At 39.4% G+C, this 24,595-nt stretch overlaps 2 protein-coding genes across 6 annotated transcripts in view; both read left to right on the top strand.

The window, feature by feature from the left end:
• LOC131432375 (integrator complex subunit 3 homolog) overlaps positions 1–24,595 on the top strand; it is an 821,606-nt gene that overhangs the window by 391,352 nt on the left and 405,659 nt on the right. The gene's annotated exons all lie outside the window — the stretch shown is intronic.
• Positions 9,919–12,079, top strand: LOC131432377 (putative mediator of RNA polymerase II transcription subunit 26). Its single transcript, XM_058598612.1, has one exon. It carries the CDS (start codon positions 10,845–10,847, stop codon positions 12,075–12,077), a length of 1,233 nt encoding a protein of 410 aa, XP_058454595.1. The 5' UTR covers positions 9,919–10,844; the 3' UTR covers positions 12,078–12,079.

Genomic DNA, 24,595 nt, shown 5'->3' with positions numbered 1-24,595 from the left:
AAGACCTCAGCATTTCAAATGCTGTTTACTTCTTATGGGTACCCGGTCATTCTGGTATTACTGGAAATGAATGGGCTGATGAGTTTCCTAGAGCTGGTGCAACGAATGATTTCGTTGGTCCTGAACCAGCTTTACCACTTTCAACTAGTTGGATAAAGCACAAGATTCGTTCTTGGGCTGCATCCAAACATGCTACTGGCGCAGCTTGCATAATTACGCTCAGACAAAAGCATTCCTACCAGATTTAAATCAGAAAATGTCAAAGTGTCTACTGCATTTCTCCAAGCATCATTGCAGTATTCTGGTCAGAGTTCTTACTGAACATTGCAAACTCAATTATCACATGGCTACTATTCAACGTGCTGAGTATTATTCGTGTGATTTGTGTGAATGCGATTACGGTACTTCATATCATCTGATATGTAACTGTCCCGCATTGACGCAACTACGTATCCGGGTTTTTGGTTCTCCATACATGGTTGAGTCTGTCTATGCGGAGCTAAAATTAAAGGATATTCTCTTGTTTCTTACCCAATGTGGTAAGGAGCTATAGTCAGAATGGTTCATCGATCTTCCTGGAGTGAATGAATTCTTTCTGTATTCACCTTAAATAGGGTTTAGCAGATTGTTTGGCATCCTTTAAAGGGTACCGAATTTACTTCTGCTCGTACATACTGCGAATCGTTCTGCATTCTTCCGGGAGTGCAAAGTGGTGTCGCTTTTTTAAGATCTCTAAATCCTCTCGGGGGTTGGAGGTTTTATTAACAGCAGACTGTTCGGGGCCTCGTAGAGGTTCAGTATTTACTTCTGCTTCCACTAAATGTGATCCCCAGCAGCTTGTTCAGCATCCCTTAGGGGTGCAAAATATACTTCTGCTTTTGTGTGTTTTTGTGTCGTCAATTTTTTCCATCTTTCTAGTCCAACCCTTACCATTTCCTTTCAATCCTTCCGTCTTATATATCGAGAAAATGATGTTAAAAACAAATTGATGGCAAGGCACAAATCTCCAAATATCAAGGGGAACGTGCCCTTTGAGCCAATTTGTTTTGATTTCTGATTCCTGAAGCAAGCAAACGGGATTGCCACCAGTGAGTTATTCACGAGGGAGTACCGCGTGTACGTCCCGTCTCATGTGGTGGAGATCTGGTCCGTGACGAAAGTTTGACGATCGAAGATCTGATGAAAGACGGGATAGGCTGTTTCAAAAACCCCGACCTTCAGCCAGTGAAAATTTTGGAGTGCAAGCAATTGCCGGATCTGCATTTCCAAATTATTTGGTAGTGAGTGCAGCTCGTCTACCTGTTCTGTATGTACCACGAGTAATGCACTGTACAAGCTGCAACAGCTAGGACATACGACGACATATTGTTGCAACAAACTACGATGCGGCAAATGGGGAGGGGCCCATCAGGACGATCTCTGCAGAAGAGCAGCGGAAAAATGTTGATACTGTGGGGAGAATCCTCATGATCTGTCGATGTGCCCTACGTGCATACAGCGTGCGGAGAAATTGAAGCGATCCGTGAATGAACGCTCTAAACGTTCTCGTAAAGGCCTCAGAATGTCCTCTTCGTCACAAAATGATCAAACAAAAACGAAAAGTACTGACTCAAAACCGAAGCAAACACTTGTTTCAAAAAACTTAGAGATGATAAGGAGTACCCAGCATTTCCAGGGGCATCAAAAACCCCGAATGACCCAAAATCACAACCAGAAAACAGACGCTGGATTATTGATTTTTTTTTATTTCGTGGACTGGATATTAACAGCCTTCAATATTACTGAACCTCTAAAAAGCCTTCTAACTGTTCTGTTCTCCTTAGTTTGGTAGTTCATCTAACAATGCTTTATTGAAAAGTTTTCAGACTTAAGCTAACCTACTGCCTTTTCTATAATGTACATAGAGGTGGGAGGAACCAGTTGCAATTCTTTCGTTAAATAAACTGTTAGCGGGAGAGAGGAGACAGAGAGAGAGAGAGTATAGATTGGTACATCAATGCAAAGAAGGCGATTGAACACTGTAGCGCATTACGCAAAAGAAAGATATGTCGCCTAGGCAGATAGTGTGGGAAGCTTGCTTAGCTTGCTGTGTGCAGTGTATGTTGCAACACGGCCGGCTACCATGGGAACTTAGTGTGAACCATATGGTTGGCTCTTGGGAAATGTAACGATCGTCAAGTGTTTTACGACCTGTTACTAATTTGGATGCATGGTACTTGAAGGATAAAGGATGTAAAGATTGGAGTTTGGGATTTTAGTGCATGTTCGGTTTTAGTTTATGATCTGTGATCAGAGAAGGATTGGTTAGTCTGGTCAATATTATCATGCTACATCACCCTCATTTTGATTGAATGATGTAACGTAGTGTAACATCATGGCTCCCCAACATTATTAATGGATAGTGTATGTTGTAGTGTGTTGTGTATCTGCTGTATATAATCTACTGTATGTGTGGTTTAATTGGGGTTGTATGTGTGTCATAAAAATATGTATATAAAAATTTTGATTTTTTGATTTAACCTTTACAAGTCTGTTTTTGTGTAGTATCATTCGTTGCTTTGTTATGTTGTTCTCGATTTCGCAATTTACATCTAAAAATTTTATTATGGTGTACGGTCCAATATAAAAAGAATCAAGTTTCTTCCTATTTTCGTTTTTTAAATACACTATTTCGCCTATTTGTACTTCTAGTGGGTTTATATGTATATTTGAGTTTTTGCATCTGAAGTTTTTACTTTCACGTAATCTTTGTTTTGCTATTACGTTAGATTTTTCCAGTTTGTATTTGAGTTCGTTGTTGTAAAGATCAAAATTGTAAACGGGGTTCGTTATCTTTGGGTAATTTTCTTGCGGTAATTTGGCTTTGATTACAAAGACTAATTCGTATGGTGTAAATTGATGTTCTGAATGTGGTGTAGTGTTGTAAGTAAATGCATAATATGGTAACCAGTCATCCCAGTCTGATTGATGTTCATTGACGAAGGAACCCAGATACTCGTTTAGGCATCTGTGATTTCTCTTCAATGACCCAATAGTCTGTGGATGATAGGCTGTTGCAAAATTTTGTTTGATGTGTAAATATTTGCATACTTTCTCAAGTACTTCATTTTTGTACTCGGTTCTTGGTCCGATTTTAATTCCTAAAATTTTCCAAATATTAGTTTGAATTTATCTAGTAAGTTTTTAGCTATTGTGTTTGCTTCTTTGTTCTAGATGGATATTATTGCAATGTATTTTGTTAGTTCACATTGTATGGTTATTGCATAGCGGTTGTTATTGTTGGATTTGGGTAATGGACCATATGGTTGGCTCTTGGGAAATGTAACGATCGTCAAGTGTTTTACGACCTGTTACTAATTTGGATGCATGGTACTTGAAGGATAAAGGATGTAAGGATTGGTGTTTGGGATTTTAGTGCATGTTCGGTTTTAGTTTATGATCTGTGATCAGAGAAGGTTATAGATCGAGTGAATGCTGGAATGTGGGAAAGTATTTCGTTTGGGTTAGTCGGGTGCAAACGCCTCGCATTGACCGGCCGAGCGGCGGCGGGAGAAAAATAACGAAAAGGGATGTTTCTTTCTATTTTGAATGGAAACTTGTAACTCTCTGTGTCAATAAACCTTTTTTTCTGTATTTCTTCACTTCTATTTCTTCTCAATTAACTGAATACACTCTTGGATCAATTTATTATCGAACTTTTACACTTTTCGTTCTGCTTTTGCCGTAATCTACCTACAGCAGAAGTTCATTGATGAACTGTTTCGGTGATCACGTGTTACACTACTAACTACTAACTAACACTCTTGGATCAATTTAATATCGGAAATTTTACACTTTTCGTTCTGCTTCTGCCGTAATCTACCTACAGCAAAAGTTAATTGATGAACTGTTTCGGTTATCGCGAATTACACTACTAACGGCTATTTACCGTCAACTATTTGGAACCGACTAACTAATTTGTCCACGGGCCGAGGCCGGAGACTAACGGACACTCTGAGACTGACTGGATAACCGACTGACTGGATAACCGACTGACTCTAACTCTTCCCTTTAGTATTTCCTTTATAATACTTACTTCCAGGTAGAAAAGAGATAAGTTCAAGGACTCAACTCAAATGAAGAAAAGCGAACCATTGATTCTATGGAACTTTCGGAGCACAGGAAGAAACAACTAACCAGATTGAGGATTCAAAAACAAGTGGCGGTCCAGCCGTCTGTTTCATTATACTTCAGATAAACAGTGTTCCCAGTTTTCTAACTTTCTAACCTTTTTCGATCGTATATACGCAAAGGGCGTATATTACAGCTCTTCCCCTTATCATTAAACTTGATTTCCTATCAAATCATATATTATTTACTTCTGATACAATTAAAATTCGACAATCAGGATATCCTGACTAAACTTAAATAAAACATATTCGATATTCTTATATCAGAACCGAAGATAATCAAATTATTTGTATATGAAATCCATGTTCACCTTTGCGGATCGTTTTCTTCTTGACCGTCTAGGTTCCTTTTCCGACAATTCCATCGGATCCAATATCGAAGGAAATTTTCTCTATCTGATTTTCCTTTTTAACTCATGCTCTGCAAAACCTTGGAAATCTCCTTCTTCATCGTTGCTCTTATTTAGTCAAACACGGTCCTCCCCCTTGTGTAGCATGTATTTAGATAATACATTTGGCCTTCTATGTAATACTTCAATAGCCCTCAGCTGAGCGCGGTTGTGCCATAGTTGGTACGCTTCCAATCGTAACCTGAAATGTATTTTTAGAGAAACGTCTTAGAAAATTTGCTTTCAACCAACTCATATGGTAATGAGGTTTATGGTTTTTGTACCACACCTCATCACCTTCGGTCAGGTTATCCAAAGGATCGGTAGTCTCCTTTCCCCTAAGAGGGGGAGTATCAATAGATGACTTTTCATCAGTAGGTGCTTTTGGTGTGGCCAATTGCCTTTTAAAATGGCATTTTGGATTAAGTAAGTCTATAAGTGTTTTAGGTTTATACGATAAAACTTTTTCTGATGGAAATTTCTCATCATTCGTCAAGCAACTATTTCTATATGTAAACAAAAATAAATTAATTTGGTCCTCTATGCCATACCAGTAAACATTTATGCCATACCAGTAAACAGAGCGCCTGGCATGTAGAAGTTTTAAAATTACGCTGAGCATTTTTTGTGGTATAACGACTCTGTTCTGGTATAATAAACAGTCATCAACGAATTCTAAATCATGTTGATTTGAATAAACATTAATAAGCTGCTTATCTATTCTTTTTGGTCAGCCAGTCCTCATATACAAGGTGAGATGAAAAAACTGCAACCAACTTCAGACTGCTGTCATTTCTAAACCGCTCGTCCCACAGCTGTCAGATTTATTCTAGTGACAGCTCATTATATTATTTACAAGCGCACAAAAGCATTTTGGTGGGAATTTTTCAGAAAAAAAGTTATTTGTGATGGAATTCAAGTGTGATAGTGTGATTGCTTTGCATTTGGCTGGAAAACCACAAGTGGCTATCGTTAGAGCCCTCCAGCATTTAAAAGTGAATAAATCTTTTGTGTCTCGTACCATCGCTCGTTACCGTGATACTGGTAGCGTAGCCCGACGTCAAGGAAGTGGACGAAAAAAAACAGCAACATCGGCAGAAATGGTTCGAAAAGTGAAGAAACGAATTGAACGAAATCCGCGTCGCAGTGGCCGAAAAATGGCTCGTGAGCTGAACATATCGCAATATGCCATTCGGCAAATATTGAAAAATGAGCTTGGACTAAAGCCATTGAAGTTCCAAAAAGTGCAAGATCTTACTGATGCGCAAAAAAAAGTTAGACTCGAAAAAGCTAAAGAGTTGCTTCGCTTGGCCGAAAGTGGTGAACTGCCGAATTTGGTTTTCTCCGATGAGAAACCATTCGTTATCCAGCAGTTTGTAAACAAACAAAATGATCGTGTTTACTTGCCAGAGAGGTCAGCTGAAAATTTGCAACTTCGGTTGGCCACCAGAACTCAAAAGCCGGCCATGGTGATGGTGTGGGCCGCCATAACAGCCGATGGTCGCTCGCCGCTCGTATTCATCGACCGTGGGGTCAAAATAAATGCGCAAATCTATCGCGAAAATATTTTGGAGGGAGTTCTGAAGCCCTGGGCACGCAAACATTTCGGCCGCAGACCTTGGACATTCCAACAGGACTCAGCACCATCGCACTCAGCACGCGCCACCCAAGAATGGTTAAGAAATGAGGTTCCTCGCTTCATTTCCACCGCACAATGGCCACCAAAATCTCCGGATGCCAATCCGTTGGACTATTGTGCCTGGGGTATTTTGGAAAGCAAGGTTGGCACTAAAAAATACCAAAGTGTCGATCATCTCAAGCAAGCGCTTCGCCGAGAATGGGACAAAATACCGCAGAGCCACTTTCGGGCAGCGTGTGATGGTTTCATTGGCCGTTTGAAGGCCATAGTTCGTGCCAAAGGTGGCCAATTCGAACAAATCTAAACCGATTCTCAAATTTGATGTTATTTCCGACATTTTTTGCTTTCATTCAATAAAATTTAAAAAAAAAATGAAAAAATTATGGCGTTTTACTTTGTTGCAGTTTTTTCATCTCACCTTGTATGTAATTATTTTCTATAGAAATTCATCACTTTTCGTCATTTGACTAATTTTGTTGTAATCAATAGGTAACTCTTTTGTGAAATTAATGCTTCTTACACACTCAATATCATACCCCTCTGGAATTCCTTGTTCCAACGGAAATCTAGAGCAGAAATCTGCATTTCCCTTTTTGGCAGGTCTGTATTGTATATCGAAATTATATATAGAAAGTTCTAAAATATATCGTTGTAGCCTAGTAACAAGAAGAGAGTTTTTACCCTCTTTTCCAAAAATGCCAACTAAAGGTTTATGATCAGTGTATACTTGAAACTTCTGCCCATATAAATATTTATGAAATTTTTTTATAGTAGAGACCAGGGCTAGAGCCTCTAAATGCAGAATCGGATATTTTTTTTGAGCTGAATTAAGAGAAAATGAAGTAAAACATATTGGTTTTTCAACTCCATCTATAATATGCGCAATAACGCCGCCTAGATCATATCCTGAAGCATCGGACACAATGACTATCGGTTTTTTTTTGATCATAAAATTCTAAGAAATTCGTATCAACTAAGGAATTTTTACTTTCCTGAAATGCTTTATCGCAGTTCGCGTCCCATTCGAAAGAAGTAGAAAGCGGCAAAAGATCAAGTTAATTGTCTCAAAAGATGGTGAAAAGATGAAGAGGGGGGATGCAAAAAGTATTCGTAACATCATGAAGATCTAGTTAGTTCCGAAGAAGATGGTGGATGGGGAATCGAGAGATTCGAGCGGATGTTAGAAACAAACCTAATGGTGAATATTATTCTTAGTTGCATAATCGATAGAGAATGGAAGCAGACTTACTGAGGGAGCACTAAACTAAACTTGTGGATTAGATACTAAATCACCCTAAAGCTAAATCTAGAATTTAAGTATTGGAGTTGGAAGGACTGTTTGAGATTGTGTTTAAAAAAATTGTTTTATGGTATTGCGAGACAGGGTAAAATTAAATACATGAGCACATCGATTGAATAGACGACACATACTGGAGAAAGGTTCATTATAGCCATAATTAGTGCGAGCGGCCGGGACGGGTGTAGCGTAATGGGTAAGTCGATGCCTTTCACGCAGCCCACCTGGGTTCGATTCCCAACCCCGCACATATATATATATATATATATATATATATATATATATATATATATATATATATATATATATATATATATATATATATACTTTTTTTTTCGTTGATGTACCTCGCACCGTTTTAATCCGCAGATGTAGGCCGACAACCCGTCTGTCGCCAGTACCTTTTTCTAAACTATCCCGCAACTAGCTTCTATGCCATGTTTATTTTAATGGTGTCTTACCATCCTTGCCTCCATGCCGCAGCTTCTCTCTCCCACTACCTGAGCTGGTTCTTTCGGTGCGTGTTCCTGTGTTTCCTTTCTAAAAATAATCTCAAATCTGGACTTTAATATTTTTTTCAATAATAGCAGTAACCCATAAAGTAGCTTGTTTGTTATGTTTAGATCACCCATGTGCTGCTTTTTTGGTGTTCGTTTTGTTTCCGAACTATTCCCTTTTATGCTGCCAATTCCTATCTCTCTGTTTCTTGAGGATTCCAATATTATTAGTTTGTTAGTGACAGAGTTTCCATATATATGTAATTTTGTAATCCCTCACGAATTCTTTGGTATATAATGTTTTAATTATTTGTTGTATCTTTCTGTATTTTATTGACATTTTGATTTGAGTGCGTAATTTGCACTTGAGAAATCCTCAACTCATTCATATAGTACGCATCTCTTATTATTTTTTCATTCCGGGGTCGCGATCCCCTTGTCCACACACACTTAATCACTCATACTAAGATCATTGCATAAATGCATACATTAGATAGAAATTATGTGCTTGCTAGCGTCATTTTGGTAGTCGTTACTCTGTCCGCTTGTGTCTTATCTTTTCTTGTCTTATCCGTCATATCTCATACCTATTTTCTTTTTAGTTCGAAGTATTCTTTTAGTGTATTTTCAGTGTTAGTTTTATGTTATTAAGGTAGCGCTTCGCCGTGGTCAAGTCGAAGCGAGACAACTCACTACTTCCTCTTGCTTTGTCGCCGAAATTTCACTCTAAATTGCAAATTTCTCCAATACTAACCCGATTCACGAAAAATCAAAAACATACGATTGTAGGTAAATGATTTTACTATGCATTTGGCGAAAAATATTAGTTAGAAAGCTTTTCTTTCGCGAGATTTCGTGCGAGTTTTGTTAAACCATGCATGCGTTGACATTGTGTGCGTGCGAAAGAATAAGGAAAAACTCATTTATTTTTATAACTCGCACGAAATCTTTCGATAAATATGTTTATCAGGCACAATTTATATACGAATCGATAGAAAAATTAATTATCTAGAATCGTATGTTCTTGGAATTTCCGTTTTCTTCCCCGTTTTCTCACAATTTTGGGTAAAGTGCGTGAAACCCCGGGATAGGCAGCGAACTCCCGTGACCACGGCGAAGCGCTACCTTAAATGATAAACCATCTTATATCACCATAGAAATTCTCCTTATTTATAACATTATTTCCGTATTACTTGCCATTATGTTTACCTCCCTTGTGTAATGTACTCTTCTTTTTTTACTAAACGCATTGTATTTTTCCCAAGTTCATTTTAATTTGTAGCATTATAGCTTCCTCCCAAGAACATTTTTTTCTCACATCTATAATCTTCCTCTTCAATTTAACACCGTTTTCCCACATTGTATTGCTTCAATAATATGTTTGAATTGCTTTAAGTATATTCTTTTTTTTCTTCTTCGTATATTTTCCCCCATTATATATCTTCTATGACAATGTAACTTATTGCTTTGTTTTCCCTCTGATGTATCTTTGTCATCTTCCCGATCATTTCTGCTAATAACTTTAATGATTCATTTCGACTTTCATCTTACATATTTCGCTGCTATTTTTCCCTTCTTGGTATATTTTCCATGTTTTTATCTTATCCATTGTTTTCCTTGCACTGTTTTAAGTTTTTCGTTGAATTCTTATGTCAACGTATCGTTGTATGATGTTTGCTATTAATTCTTGTTATAACTGTATCCTATTTTTCTTTATTTTAGTTACTCTCAGGATTTCAGTTTCCCTTGTATTTTTAATATTATTTCTTTTTTTTTTAGTTTTCCGATGAACCTCTTAATACAACATACTTTTGTGTATTATTTTGTATACAAGTTGAATCTTTTTATTACTTTTCTAATGTTTATTTGATAATTTCTTAATTATCTCAATATTCTGTGATGAAATTCAGTTTCTCAATCCGTATACTTTTTCAATCAGTTATTGTGAATCTTTTCTAGTCTATTCCCATTTTTTATAGTTGTTGTTTGCTCACTAGGAAGAGCGACTACTTCATACGGTCCTCTCCAATACACACAGGTTGAGTGACAAAAGGGGCGATCACACTGACGTGATGTAAGCAGTGCATGTAACACGAGTAAGAGGTGAGACAGCCTCCCCAACGCTACAGCAGCAGGCTGTTGGGCGATACTACGCTGACGTTGAAGTGACACGGTACAACAGCAGCGGCATCGAAAGGGGCCCCAGAGACATCATCTTGGAGGAATGAACTGGTCGTGTAATTTGTGAGCTAGATATAATTTGTGTAATTTTGAGCTAGATGTAAGACAAATAGATTAAGATGTACCATTGTAATTTTTTTTGAGTCGCTATCGTCCTTTGCACTGTATTGCGTCTAGTTTCCATTGATGAATTAAGCCTTGAATAATTGAGCAAAAGATTAAAACCATGCTTGAAGGTCACCACATGACCTTGGCAAAAGTGAAGAGTTAAGAGTAAAGGAATATCGTAACATGGCGCCCAACTAAATATCCCACATTCGTGCATAGTTTATCAGATAGAGATAGCTTATACAGTATACAAACTAGAACGTCATGGATCTCAACAATCTAAACCCGGAAGATTGGACTTCGAATTGGCACTAAGAAATGTACAAAGCTTTAGAGCAAAGGATCGTAGCTGGAAAATCTCACAACTACTTCAGCTGATGAATAAAGAGAACGACGGAAGAGCTACCGTTCCAACATCGTCTACACATGTGCTCTCGGATGTCGATAGTATATATCAATGTCAAGCAAAACTACCACTACTACTAACTACCGCTAAGTCAGGCACTAGAAGCAGCCATCAGGAATAAAGACGAAACGTCAGCAAAAATCTGTAGATCCAGATTGATGCACTTCAGATTTAGATTATCACTCATATCAGATCCATTAATAACCACAAATGCAAACAAAACGGTGGCCAAAATTCAACATTCTTTGGAAAAGCTGGAAGATTTTTTTATGAATTGTGTACAGGTAAATTCCAGGGAGGATGAAAAGGTTCCGGACCCAGAGGAAGAGTTACCAGGGGACATAGAAACTCAAAAACGACTTAGAATGTCCCAGCTGCAATTAAGCTTAAAGGAAACCTCCAATCAACAACAACTATTGGAACAGGAGCTTCAACGACAGTTACATCAAGTAAAAGGACAAATAGCTCCGGACGTTCAGTACCAGCAATCATACCAAGAGCAAATCCAACGGCAACAACAGCAATTGCAGCAACAACAGGAGATGATTCGACAATATCAGCAACATCATCAACAGAAGCAACAACTTAGACTTCAACAGCAACAACAAGGGCAACAGCTTCAGCAACAATTGGAACAACAGTTGCTTCGTGAACAAGCTCAGCGGCAGCAGTTGGAAGCTCAGTTGCACGAATTTCGGAATCGAAATGCTACATCACCAGAAAATCAAGTTAACAACTCCATTCCAAGAAATTGGGATCCCTATCTACAGAACCAATCAGGCATTCCACAACATCAACAGACATTGGATTACGTTCCTCCCTACCTGCGTCAAGATTTCATACGGTTTTTGAGATCTCAAAGCACACCTAGAGACCATCAACAATCGACTCAGTCAAGGTTCTCTCAACCAGTACACAAATGGCCTTTCGAATATACTGGCCAACCCAATATAATACAATTAGGTGAATTCCTCAACCAAGTGAACACCTATGCAGACACCGAAGGAATCGATGAAAAAGACCTACTACGATCAGTTAAACATCTTCTCAAAGGCCGCGCTCTTCAGTGGTACACTCGATTGTATTCCCACCTTACTAGCTGGGAGATATTCAAATCTGAAATCAAGCAGGAATTCTTACCACCGAACTTTTCGGAAATCATAAAACAGGATTTATATCTACGTTTTCAAGGGCAGAACGAGTCCTTCACCTCTTTTTACAGATACTTGATAGCCGCTTTTGAGATAGTTGAACCATCAATGTCCGAATCGGAGAAACTCTTCATAGTGAAATCTCACTTAAATCCAGATTACACTCCAATAGCCGCAGCCTCGCGTGCGACCACAGTGAAAGAATTGGTTGCTGTTTGCAAAGACTTTGAAGTATCGTGATCTTATTCGTTACGGGGAAGAACATCGGCAACCCCACGTACGTCCTGGAGAAGGTCGGAAATACCCAGTTCTATGCGTTCGGTATCAAAAAGAGTCGAAACTCATAACCGGTTCCAATTTAACAGACAGCCTCTCAATACGGCTCAGATTAACATGCTTGAATTATCTCCAGAAATTGGGGAAAACTGGAATCCAAGGGACTTTCTAGATCGAGAAGCTCTACAACAAGAAATAGCTAGACACAATGAGGAAACTACCGATAACTCGGAAGAAGTATGCGCAGTTCGCCTACAAAACAATTGGAAAGAAATGAAACATTTTGACCAGAAGACAAGCAGTGAAACACAAAGCCCAGAATGCCTATCATCGACTATCATATGCTGGCAGTGTGAAAAACAGGGTCATACCTATCCAAAATGTCCAAACCAAAAACGCTTTCTCTTCTGTTACAGTTGTGGTAAAAAGGGCTGTACAATTCGAAACTGCAATGTTTGTATATTAAGATGGAAGCAGCTTGACTCAATAAAAGCAGGACAGCATTCGGAAAACCGAAGCTGGGAGAGCTCTCAGTAAAGGGTGTCAGCTCTCCCTTCATATCTGACATCCCTTTAATTACCGACATTCCAGCATTCCAAAAAGCAAGATCCATTGTAATAGATCCTAATAATAATGACAACCGACCATACGCGGATATCACCATCCTAGGTCGCCGACTACGTGGACTCCTAGCCAGTGGTGCAACCTGCCGTCTGGTTGGGGGCTCAATCACCAGAATAGCGGAGGAATTAGGGTTAACCAAGTACAAGATTAATGGAGAAATAAAAACAGCAGACAATTCGGCGCATCCAGTTTCATTCTTTGCCTACGTGCCGATATCCTACAAAAGCAGAAATATCACCTTGCCAGTGTTGTTTATCGAGACAATGCCTTCAGTAATCATTTTGGGAATGAATTTTTGGTCAAAATTCGGCGTCAAAGCAACGGTGTGCGAAGTAACGGGTCATCACAATACTGATAGATCAATCACAAAACAGTTATCTACACAAGAAAACCAGCGACTGTTAGATGTGATTCAGAAATTTCCGTCATCGAAAAATAAAGGCAAGCTGGGAAGAACGAACTTGTATCACCACAAAATTGACACAGGAACCACACCACCGTTCAAACAAAAGTACTATCCTACATCATAATTTGTTCTGGCCGATTTGAATACAGAGGTCAACCGTATGTTGGAATTGGATGTTATCGAGCAGGCCGTTTGCTGTCCATGGAATAACGCCACAGTAGCAGTAAAAAAGAAGGATGGCTCAATGAGATTGTGCCTGGATGCCAGAAAACTAAATTCGGTCATAGTTCAGGAAGCGTATCCCATTCCTCAGATTGCATCTATTATGAACAATCTAAGTGGATGTAAATATTTGACATCAATTGATTTAGAGTCAGCCTTTTGGCAAATACCATTGGAAGAACAATCTAAACAGAAAACTGCCTTCACAATTCCTCAAAGAGGACATTTTCAATTCACGGTGATTCCATTCGGTTTGTCAACGGCGAGTCAGGCACTTTCACGCGTAATGAATTATTTATTCATAGACCTCGAGCCTAAAGTGTTCACTTATCTAGATGACTTTGTCTTGGCCACTGAAACCTTCCAAGAACATCTAGAGCTCTTGGAAGAGATTGCACGAAGGCTGGAAAGCGCACAGTTCACAATAAACACGGACAAATCCAAATTCTGTATGAACAGCTTAAAATATTTAGGCTATGTTCTGGATCAAGATGGTTGGCATGTTGATGAGGAAAAAGTCGCGGCAATTAGTAAATTTCCCAAACCATCAACCAAAAAGGAAATACAAAGGTTCATTGGAATGTGCGGGTGGTACCGAAGATTCATAAAGGATTTTTCACGAATTGCCGCTCCACTCGCAGAACAAACAAAAGCAAAAACAAAATTTCACTGGTCGGAAGATTGCGAAATAGGATTCCAGACGCTTAAGTACTGTCTCATTTCCGCGCCTATCCTGGCGACTCCAGACTATTCGAAACCATTTGCAGTCGCTTGCGACGCAAGTGATATTGCTATAGGCGGCATACTAACCCTGGATATTGATGATGAAGAAAGAGTGATATGTTATTTCTCGCAGAAACTCTCATCATCCGAGCGAAGTATTCGGTAACTCAGAGAGAATGTCTAGCAGTTATTCGATCTATAGAAAAGTTTCGCGAAAATCTAGAAAGCACACACTTCACCGTTTACTGCGACCACTCGAGTCTAACTAACTTGAAAACGATGAAGAACCCAACACCTCTCCTGGCTAGATGGATTCTTCGATTGAACGCTTATTCTTTTGACATAAAGTATCGTAAAGGGACAAAATTGCGACGTGGCCAGTAAGCCGCCGAACATAAATCTGACGCCTACTTTAGGAAACCCAAAACCGGCCCAATTACCATGGGAATTAATTTCAATAGATTGGATTGGCCCGCTCACGCGTTCAAAAAGGGGCAATACAGTTCTCCTTGTAATCGTTGATTGGATTACAAAATTCGTGATAACTGAACCATTTCGCACGGCAAATGCACAACAGATGTCCACATTCTTAGAACAGTACGTGTTTCTGAGATTTTCCACACCAAGAATTGTAGTCTCAGATTCGGGTTCACAATTTATCTCTCACGTTTTCCAATCGCTACTGAAACGATATAACATCGTCCATATGCGTACAGCTTTCTATACTCCGATGTGTAACGTGGCGGAGCGAACGAATCGCACTTTGATCACATGCGTGAGATCTCTTTTAGACGAGGATCACAGAGACTGGGATTTACACATACAACAGGTCGTTTGAGCAATTAATACGGCGCGGCACGAAACTCTAGGATGTAGTCCCCACTATTGCAACTTTGGTCGAGATCACATCCTCTTCACAGATCAATACCCGTTAGCCAATCTAAATTCTACGGAAAACTCCGACGATACACACAATGCGAGAATTAAAATCGCTCAAAACATCCAACAGTTTGTGATTACTAAAATTAAGAAGGCTCATGAAAACAGTAAGAAACGGTACGACCTCAGAGCACGAAGAATTCAATTTAACGTAGGAGACATAGTATGGAGGAGATCCTTCGATTTGTCCCAAGCCAGTGAACATCGCACGAAAAAGCTTGGACCTAAGTTTATACCATGTATCGCAAGACAAATTCACAGCTGCAATACCTATCTGTTAGAAGACATCAAGACTTCGAAAACTGGAGTTTACCACGCAAAGGATATCAAAGCAGATTGACGTCTCCTTTCATTAAGCTATGTACGCAAATAACTGCAGACAAAGAGCGAGTACGCCAAAAAACCTGGTACGGTTGGCGAAACCGGCCCCTCAACAAAATTTGGAAAACGTTTCGTCGACAGTAACTTTGAAGTATCAAGTTCGTAATAAAAGGCAGCGGTATAAAAGGAGAATGATAATATTAAACGCAAAGCAATCCAATCCTTAAAAGCCATCAATGAAACATCAATCTCTCAAAAAGGCGTGCTTATAGATGTTCAAAACACAAGTGCTTAAACATACGCAAAATGACTCAATACCATTTCTCAAAGCTGCATACCTAGAATCATTCAGTTCAAATTAGATAGCACACATTTTCTCGGCGCAATTTCTGGCGCTCAACTCAATCAGTAACACAGGTGTTGAAGATGCGATTGACAATAGATTAACTAGACAATAATGTAAAATTAGAAGTATTCCACATAATCAGTGGTAATGGAATAGTTTTTGGAAAAGATTTGGCATCGTAGATGTACGAAAACAACAGTTACCGTTAGCTAATAAGTTTTGTATGGTAGTACCGTGAATCAGCATGAAACAATCATCGAGGTCCAACTTGGAGAAAATTTGTTCGAGATTGTGTAGCGTAAGGACAAATCAGCATCTTCAAGATCTTACGTCAACACTCACACGAAATTTTTGCGGATGCTCAAACCTCCGCAAAAATTTCGTTTCGACTTGTAAGATGTTGTGTTACACTTCGAGATTTTGCCGACAAAAATGCCGTTGTATTTTCTTAGAGTGCAGTCATTTCAATTACTCGCGTACAAGATCGAGATTAAACAAAAAGTTTTATCTATTCACTCAAACATAATCGACTTAAAAACTATAGTCATCCTTTTCTCGCAACGCTACCACTAGAACTAGAACAAAGCATCACACAATAGATCAGTAGAGGAATCGGAATCAAAGGTGACACATGGCGAATTCATTTATTGTCGTTGGAAGTGAGTGCATGAAACTAATTGAGCCATAATCTCAGAGATCACCACACACCTCAAACGCAGGTAAAAATTCGAATCATCATCAGAAAGATGGAGGCTAATCTCTTTTATTAAAAATAAACCAAAAGGTCGTGAGGTTAAGAAACCATCGTCCACGTGCGAGCCAGTGAGCTCAGCATCCATTGTCTTCACTCTTGACTTCCATCCGAGTCACCATACTACAGATTCCGGCAACAAATCGATACGGTAGAAAAGTCAGTGGTTACCCAGCACGTTCTTCCAAGGTAAAAGTATAAGTCACGAGCATTGAAGACAAACTAATTCGATCTGCATCCTCTAGCAGTAAACTGATGTGACCCACAAACCACTATTTATGCCAACCAACAAAAGGCCTCCAGAAGGTACATGGCTTGCTAAATTGGCCGGGAGACGAATCACTAACGGCACATTACCTCGATAGAGGGCTTTTTATTTACAGTTTGAAAACGTGCTGTCGCACACTGCGATCGCCTTTAGATTCGGCCTTGAAGAATTGAGCAAAAGTGGAGCGTTTACGGATAGTAAGGGATACAGCTAGTAATCATTCAGTTCTCCAAGCCCATGGATGGGCCACGACTCCCCGATGACAACGAACCGTTTTAGGACGAAGTCTCACTGAAGACACGGCCAGTGATACACAGGTGACAAAAGGGGCGATCACCCTGACGTGGTGTAAGCAGTGCATGTAACACGAGTAAGAGGTGAGACAGCCTCCCCAACGCTACAGCAGCAGGCTGTCGGGCGATACTACGATGGCGTTGAAGTGACACGGTACAACAGCAGCGGCATCGAAAGGGGCCCCAGAGACATCATCTTGGAGGAATGAACTGGTCGTGTAATTTGTGAGAGATAATATGAGCTAGATGTAAGACAAATAGATTAAGATGTAAAATTGGAATTAGATAGATTAAGCAGCAAGGATACATTTGTCTTCCTCGTCACACTCTCCGCCTATAAAATCTTTTTCTTCTTCATTTAGTTGTGCTGTTGGGCTGCTCCTTTTAGTGTTCGTCTAATTTTTTTCCCATATTTAGCTTGTCTAGCCGTATCTCTGTTTGTTTATTAGCGCCCATTGGCGTTTGTCTGTGTATCCTCTCCTGCGTGGGCTCTTTACCCTGTACTAAATATAATGATCCTCTTGGGCAAGGTTCCACCTTCGTGCTGAACTCTATAGGTTCTTCTTGCATGTATATTATCCATTTTTGTTATTCAAACTCGTGACGTATCTATTTATGAATTCCATCCCGAGGATTCCATCGAACCCCAATTCTTCGACAACGTCAAATTTCTCTTTCAGATTTACGTCTTGGATTATAAATTCTGCCTCGGTTGTACCTAGACTTACCCGCGGGATGTTTACCACCCCCGTATAACGTATTCGCTCTTGTCCGTTTATCTTACCAGAGCCTATTTCCTCCGCACATTTTCTACTGATTAAGTTGGAACTGGCCCCCGTATCGATTAGAAATTTCTTTCTTATATATGGGTTAGCTGTAGACCTCAATTCAATCTCATATGCATTGAAAAAATTTCTAGTCATTACATGACTTGTGGTTTCTGACTTCCTTTCTTCTCGGATGCGTCTTTGATTTACTGACCCAAGATTCATCTTGGCCGCCTCTTGCTGTCTCATTTCTAGCATCATATCTGTGATTTGCCCGACTTGATTTCTTAACTGTGAAATAGGTCTTTGAATTACACATATGTTCTTTTGTAAGTCTTGCTTTTGAATAATGTCATGGGGTGTTCGGTCCTCTATCCACTCGAATGGTCCCTTGTTTAGTTTTTTCTATAGTTATTGCAGTTGTTATAGTTGCTATCTCGATTGTTTTGGCGTTCCTGCCGGTACGAGCGCTCCGCTGTTTCGTAATTGTTCCAATTGTTCCGGCTTCTGCTTTGTGTATGGGTATTTTGTGGTTGGTACCCATACATTCGAGCGCTTGGTCGTTGTTGATCTTCTCTCTGTGTCTCGTGGTTTCCCTATGGGGAGCCGGACCTCCATCACGTGTGATTCTGAAATTATCTCCCTGGTGGTATGTATAATTTTGCCTTGCGCCGCGATTCGTTCTTGTTTGCGCGATGCTATAATTACTATTTTGATACGCCTCTTGGTTTCTTGGGCCACTCCTATTTTCCTGTTGGTATGCTCGATTGCCATTTCCATTCCGTGAGATTCGACAGGCTTGGAGTCTCTGTTCTATTTCTTCTAGGTGATCGCAGTCTGCATGTTCCTCTTGAAGAAACTGAACAAGATCCCGGAACGTGATGTTTCTTTGACTTCTTGCCACTTGCTTCCAACTCTTGTTTCTCAATCCTCCAATGAAGTGGCTTCTCAAACATTTTTCTGCATACGAGATCTCAGTTTGATTATCTCCCTGCATCTCCTCGATACACTCACAAATGTTTAATTCTCTGTTGGTGTATGCTGTAAAAGACTCTGTCTGCCGCTGCTCAAGTGTTTCCACTTTCTGTTGGATATCCCCACTCGAACTTTTTCTGCCGAATTCACGTTTCAGGTTGTGAAACATAGCCTCCCATGTATTTGCCCGTATTTTATTGATAGATCCGGATGCTTTCCCCTTCAACTTCATTAATACGATATTGAGTAGTGGCCTTTCGCTCTCTCCTTTCGGTATATCATCTGCAAAATATTGTATCTGGACCAAAAACGGCTCTAGTTCGTCAGCGTTTACCTGGTACTCAGGTATACACTGTATCGCCTCCTGCATAGGAAATTTATATTCTCTGTTTACGTCCTGCATTTTGTCTTCTTTATCGTTGTTATTTCCGCTTTCGCTACTACTGTTTCCTTGCTCGCGTTGCAATTTCTCACTCCCACCACCTGATTGAGTTCTCCGCCGTTCTATTAGCGTCTCTTTTCTGCTAATTTCCCTAGATATGCTTCCTCTGCGTGTTGCTGGGCGGTCTGGATTTGAGTCTATTATGATTGAATCGCCCAATATCTTTATCGAGGAGTTATACTTCTCCTTTATAATACTATATCGATCTGTTTAATTGTTCCAATCATCAATTGTTAAGCGAAATTCGCAACGCTCCACTAGATTGGTGTATTCCTCGAAGGCTTCTTTCAGCGCTTGAGTTTTTCCTAACACGCCTTGTAATGATCTCGGTCGTGTTTTGTTTTCATACCTATTATCGTGTTCTCTTTTTATGTACTCTTCGATTTCGCTCAGTCTGTCCATTTGCGGGGACACCTTATAATTTCTCAAGAGTCCTTGCTATAGACCCACATTTTCTTAATCAAAATTCCCAAACAGAAATAAAAACAAAACACACACCTGGCGAAAAGTGTAGTATTTCGCTATACTTGTTTACTTCACCTGAATCAAATAGCTTTCTTAATAACTTTAATAATAATTAAATTCAGTTGCGCAATCAATCAGTATACTGTCATATATACGTCCGAGAGAAAAGAATAGCGTGTTGGTTTATTGATTGCCGACTTGGCGTCTATGAAGTCAAACTTGTGTTAGTGACGATACGTCACGTGTACTTTCTCTTACAAAATTGCGAACTGTTGTCCGAACCCCAATATATGAGTGCGATCCACTTTTATTAGTACCACTGTACCAATACTCTTGACTTCACTGCAAGATCATATCTAGGCAAGAATAATTCTGCGAAACATCATACCATACTCGTGGTTGACCCTTATTGTTTACCGTACGCGACTCAAAGTCAATGTCGGCTTATTATTATTATTGTCTCGTACCGCTTCTTTTCCCCGTGCTCTGTTCTTATTTTGATTACCCGATTTTTAGCCGCAAATATGGCCGCGATTGTTTTGGTGTGTCGCCTAGCAACACATTTTCCCGTAGGCTCCGCCCATACGGGTTGGTTTACCACCTTTTTTAAATATCTACTTCGTGGCATGCACTCCTGGTGCCTAACTCGCTGACTTGCTTTGGTATGTCAGACGGCTACCTTTGCTTATTCGCAAAATGATGCGACAGATTACCGATTCCTTCGCTCATACGCGTGAGGTTCGGTTGGTCATCTTGACCTTATAAGCATTACACCAGTGCTAACTGTTCAGCTGGTCGTGATTTTCTTGTCTTCAACGAAGGCGAAAAAAAACTTCTTAGGCCTTCATGCTAGTATGGCTACTTTTGTAAATATTATCGCGGTGTTTTTTTCTCTTCAACACATGCACTCGTATAGACCGTGGTCAAAACGTAAACAAATCAAATGTGAACGTAAGCTATACGTCCGCTATCGCGCGTACCGCTTTCTGTCTTCTCCAACCAATCCATTGTGGTCTGCATCTAGGCTAGCTAAACAGCTGAAATTGCCCAGAAATACCGTATGGCGCGTTATCAAACGGTATAAGAAAACATTGACGACGATTCGGAAGCCTCAAGCCGATCGTCGGAGTCGAACTGACGACCGGAAATTGCGTGGTAAGATTTTGAAGACGATTAAGAGGAATCCTAATCTGTCGGACCGTGATTTGGTCAGAAAATTCGGTGCTGCCCATAATACCGTGAGGAGAACTCGACTCCGGGAAGGAATCAAGTCGTATCGAGCTATCAAACAGCCAAATCGGACCATGAAACAGAATAGTGTGGTCAAAATTCGTGCTCGGAAACTATATGACCAGGTGCTGACCAAGTTCAACGGGTGTCTTCTGATGGACGATGAAACCTGTGTCAAGGCTGACTTCGGTCAAATCCCAGGTCAAAAATTTTACTTGGCAACGGCTCGGGGGGATGTTTCAGCCAAATTTAAATTTGTTTTTGCCGACAAATTTGCAAGAAAATTTATGATTTGGCCGGGCATTTGCAGCAGCGGCAAAAAAACGAAAGTTTTCGTTACAAATAAGACAATGACATCGGAACTATACCAAAAAGAGTGTCTCCAAAAACGAATTTTGCCGTTCATTCGATCCCACGACCATCCTGTAATGTTTTGGCCAGATTTGGCAAGCTGTCATTACAGCAAAGCCGTTTAAGAATGGTATGCAGAGAAAGTGGTCCAGTTTGTTCCGAAAAACCTTAACCCACTCAACTGCCCCCAGTTCCGCTCTATTGAGAAATACTGGGCAATCATGAAGAGGAGACTCAAGGCAAAGGGAAACGTTGTCAAAGACATCAATCAGATGACGACCTGGTGGAATAAGATAGCTAAAACGATGGACGAAGAAGGTGTGCGCCGCCTACTGAGCCGTGTTACAGGAAAAATTCGAGAATTCCTTCAAAACCGTGACGAATAATTTTATCCGTATTTTTTCTTAAAAGTATGAAGAAAACGCTACATTTGTATAAAAAAAGATCTTGAATACAATAATAAATAACTGAAATACAGGCATATGTCTTTGTTCCAATTCTATTTGAAGCAAGCTTTATTAACCGTCAACAATTTGGAACCGACAAACTAATTTGTCCACGGGCCGACGCCGGAGACTAACGGACACTCTAAGACTGACTGGATAACCGACTGACTCTAACTCTTCCCAACTATGGGTTTTTAAGCTCCTAGATCATTGGACTTTCTCCCGAAGTTCTACCGAAAGCCGAGACCACTGTCACTATACCAGAGGCAGTGACCAGTGTCCGTGAAAAAATAGCTTTGTTTTTACAACATTGCTGCGCTGACTGATGCTCGGAACTGTCTATGGTTTTATAACAAAGTTTCTTAAACATCATTGCGATGACTAATGCTCGAAAATGTGCACGCTTCTATAACAAAGTTTATACATGAAGGTTGCGGCTACGCCGATATGAGAGTTTCCTTCACAATTTCCTACTTTTTCCTAGAATACTAGCAAATTCAAAAGAAAATTTGCTAAGGGCGCTGCACGGGTCAATATTATCATGCTACAGCTCTACTGCCAACAGTAAGGACATTTTTAAAACAGTTGACTGAACAATGGCCCCTCCTTGCAGCAATTGTATCTTTTGATGGATAATTTACCAATGAGAATCGAAGATACGATCATTGTGCTTCAGTGGAATTGCAGAAGTATCATCCCGAAGCTTGAATGATTGAATATAATTTCATCATGCATTCTTATACGCAAATGGTCACACTATGCTATTTATGTCTTCTGAGATTAATTTTTAAATGTTGAAATGTGTAAGTGTAGCCTGCTTAAAAGACTGAATCCTTTTTGTAAAATCATGTCGTTCTACGAAATACGTTTTTATTAATTAAGCCATACATAGAAAAAAATATTGAAATTCACACAATTTCTGTATAAATAGTACTATGAAATGGACATCAGTTGAGTCACAAATTCGATTCAAAACCATCCTCGATGTTAAAGTAAATTCGAATACATTAATTTCAATGAATATGACCGTTTATTTATATTGACGATTAGTTTTACTTTAAAGTATATTGAAAAATGAAGCACAGTTAAGTAACTTCATATGAGGTTTCCAGCTCCAAATATGCACTGTTGGTGTTGGTGAGAGCAGCACTGCATATTATTTTTAGGAACACAAAAGAGTGGGTTGATAATACAAATGCTGGAGCATTTGGTCAATGATAATATTACAAAAAATGCGTGAGTAATTCAACGTTACACACAGGCGTACACGGTAAAGTATCAAATCAAATTATGTGAATTATGAGTCTAGACATTTTTTAAAAAGAGAAATGACTGAACTCGAGTATAAAAACGTGCACAGACCAAGAATAAAGAATAATAATTAACAAAAAAAAAGTTTGTTTGGTTTTAGGGAATTTGTAATTAATCTATTGCCTTACTGCAATTCTATTACATTTTCTACTGAAGTCGGCAATGTCTCGCGATTTTTGTGTGATAACGGTCAATAAGACACTTATCAACATTCACTTTGAAGAGAAATTCCGAAAAACTCGGTACTCGCTGAGAGTAAGTCATAATAGTAAGCTATAGTGAAAAGTCTTCTCTTCCGTCTGGTGTTAAAACGAATGCTCTATTTCTTATACCTGGGCTGCAATTTCTTGCAAAAATTTTTGCCTAAAGGTTTAAGCTCGATATCACGTAAAGATAAGTTCGCTCGATATCATAAATAACGCGTGATATGATGATGATGGTCCCACCTCATACCCCTACAAAGATGTGAGCAGAACGAGTTATCTAAATGATAATTAATATTTTGCACATATCTTAACCATAATGAAGATAAATATTTTTATTAGTGTACGTTTTTCCTAAGAAAATGGTCAAAAAAGCACTCTATATTTTGTTGTCTTATTTACACAATTTAAAAGGGCCACGTTTCGCACTTCGTATTTTTATATTACTTGATTTAAGCTTTCCAAAAAGTATATGTTTGTGCCTTACTTTACGTTTTTAGTAATTGTCTCGAACATAGTAGACACTGAAAATAATTGCGAAAAAAGTTATGTACAAAAAATTGATTTTAAGTGGTTTCAAAGGAAAATGCTTTATATATCCGAAACTATATGTGTTAGACCTTTAGCTTCATCGGCAAAGTTTTTCTCGTTAGAAGTTCTAAAACTTTGTAGAAGACATCGTATTTCTATCTTTTAAGGGAAGAAAAATTTTGAAATGAATTTTTAACGTAGTAGGCTTTGTGCATTTTTTCATTGTGATCAAATTACGAAGTATATTTTTATGAATGAGTTCTGAAAAGATACTATGTGTATCGGATCAACGGTTTAGTAGCTAGTTCACATTTTTGTCGATTCAGACCACTGTGCACAGGTATCGAAGAAAGCTTGGTTCCGGGGGTTGGACGTGAGCCGAGACTTTATTCGTGTAATGTCAAGGCTCATGTCTAATCATTATATGTTCAGCGCGCATCCCGGTCGTGTGGGGCTCGCCGAGAGTGGTGTCTGTGTTTGCGGTGAGGGTTATCATAACATCGAGCATGTTGTTTGGATGTGTGTCGAATATTGTGATGCCGGGTCCTAACTCATAGGTTCCCTTCGGGCCCGTGGTATACCATCCTTCGTACCAGTCCGCGACGTCTTGGCAACTCGAAATGTTCCTTATATGACTCTCATCTACAACTTCTTGAAAACTATCAATGCCCGAATTTAGTGCTCTCCCTATCTCTCTATCGCCTACTGCCTTGAACTAACTGAGTTGCTGAAAACTACCCAGAAACGCCACATCAACGTCAGAGCACATCAACAAAGCATCCCAGCCAAGGATAATCTCTCTCGTAACAATCTGAAGAACGTGAAGATCTAGAAAACTCTTAAAAATTTGTGTCACAAACGAATTATG

The sequence above is a fragment of the Malaya genurostris genome, chromosome 2 (assembly GCF_030247185.1).
Source record: "Malaya genurostris strain Urasoe2022 chromosome 2, Malgen_1.1, whole genome shotgun sequence".
NCBI classification, from domain to species: Eukaryota; Metazoa; Arthropoda; class Insecta; order Diptera; family Culicidae; genus Malaya; species Malaya genurostris.
This window is presented reverse-complemented; position numbering and strand designations above follow the sequence as displayed.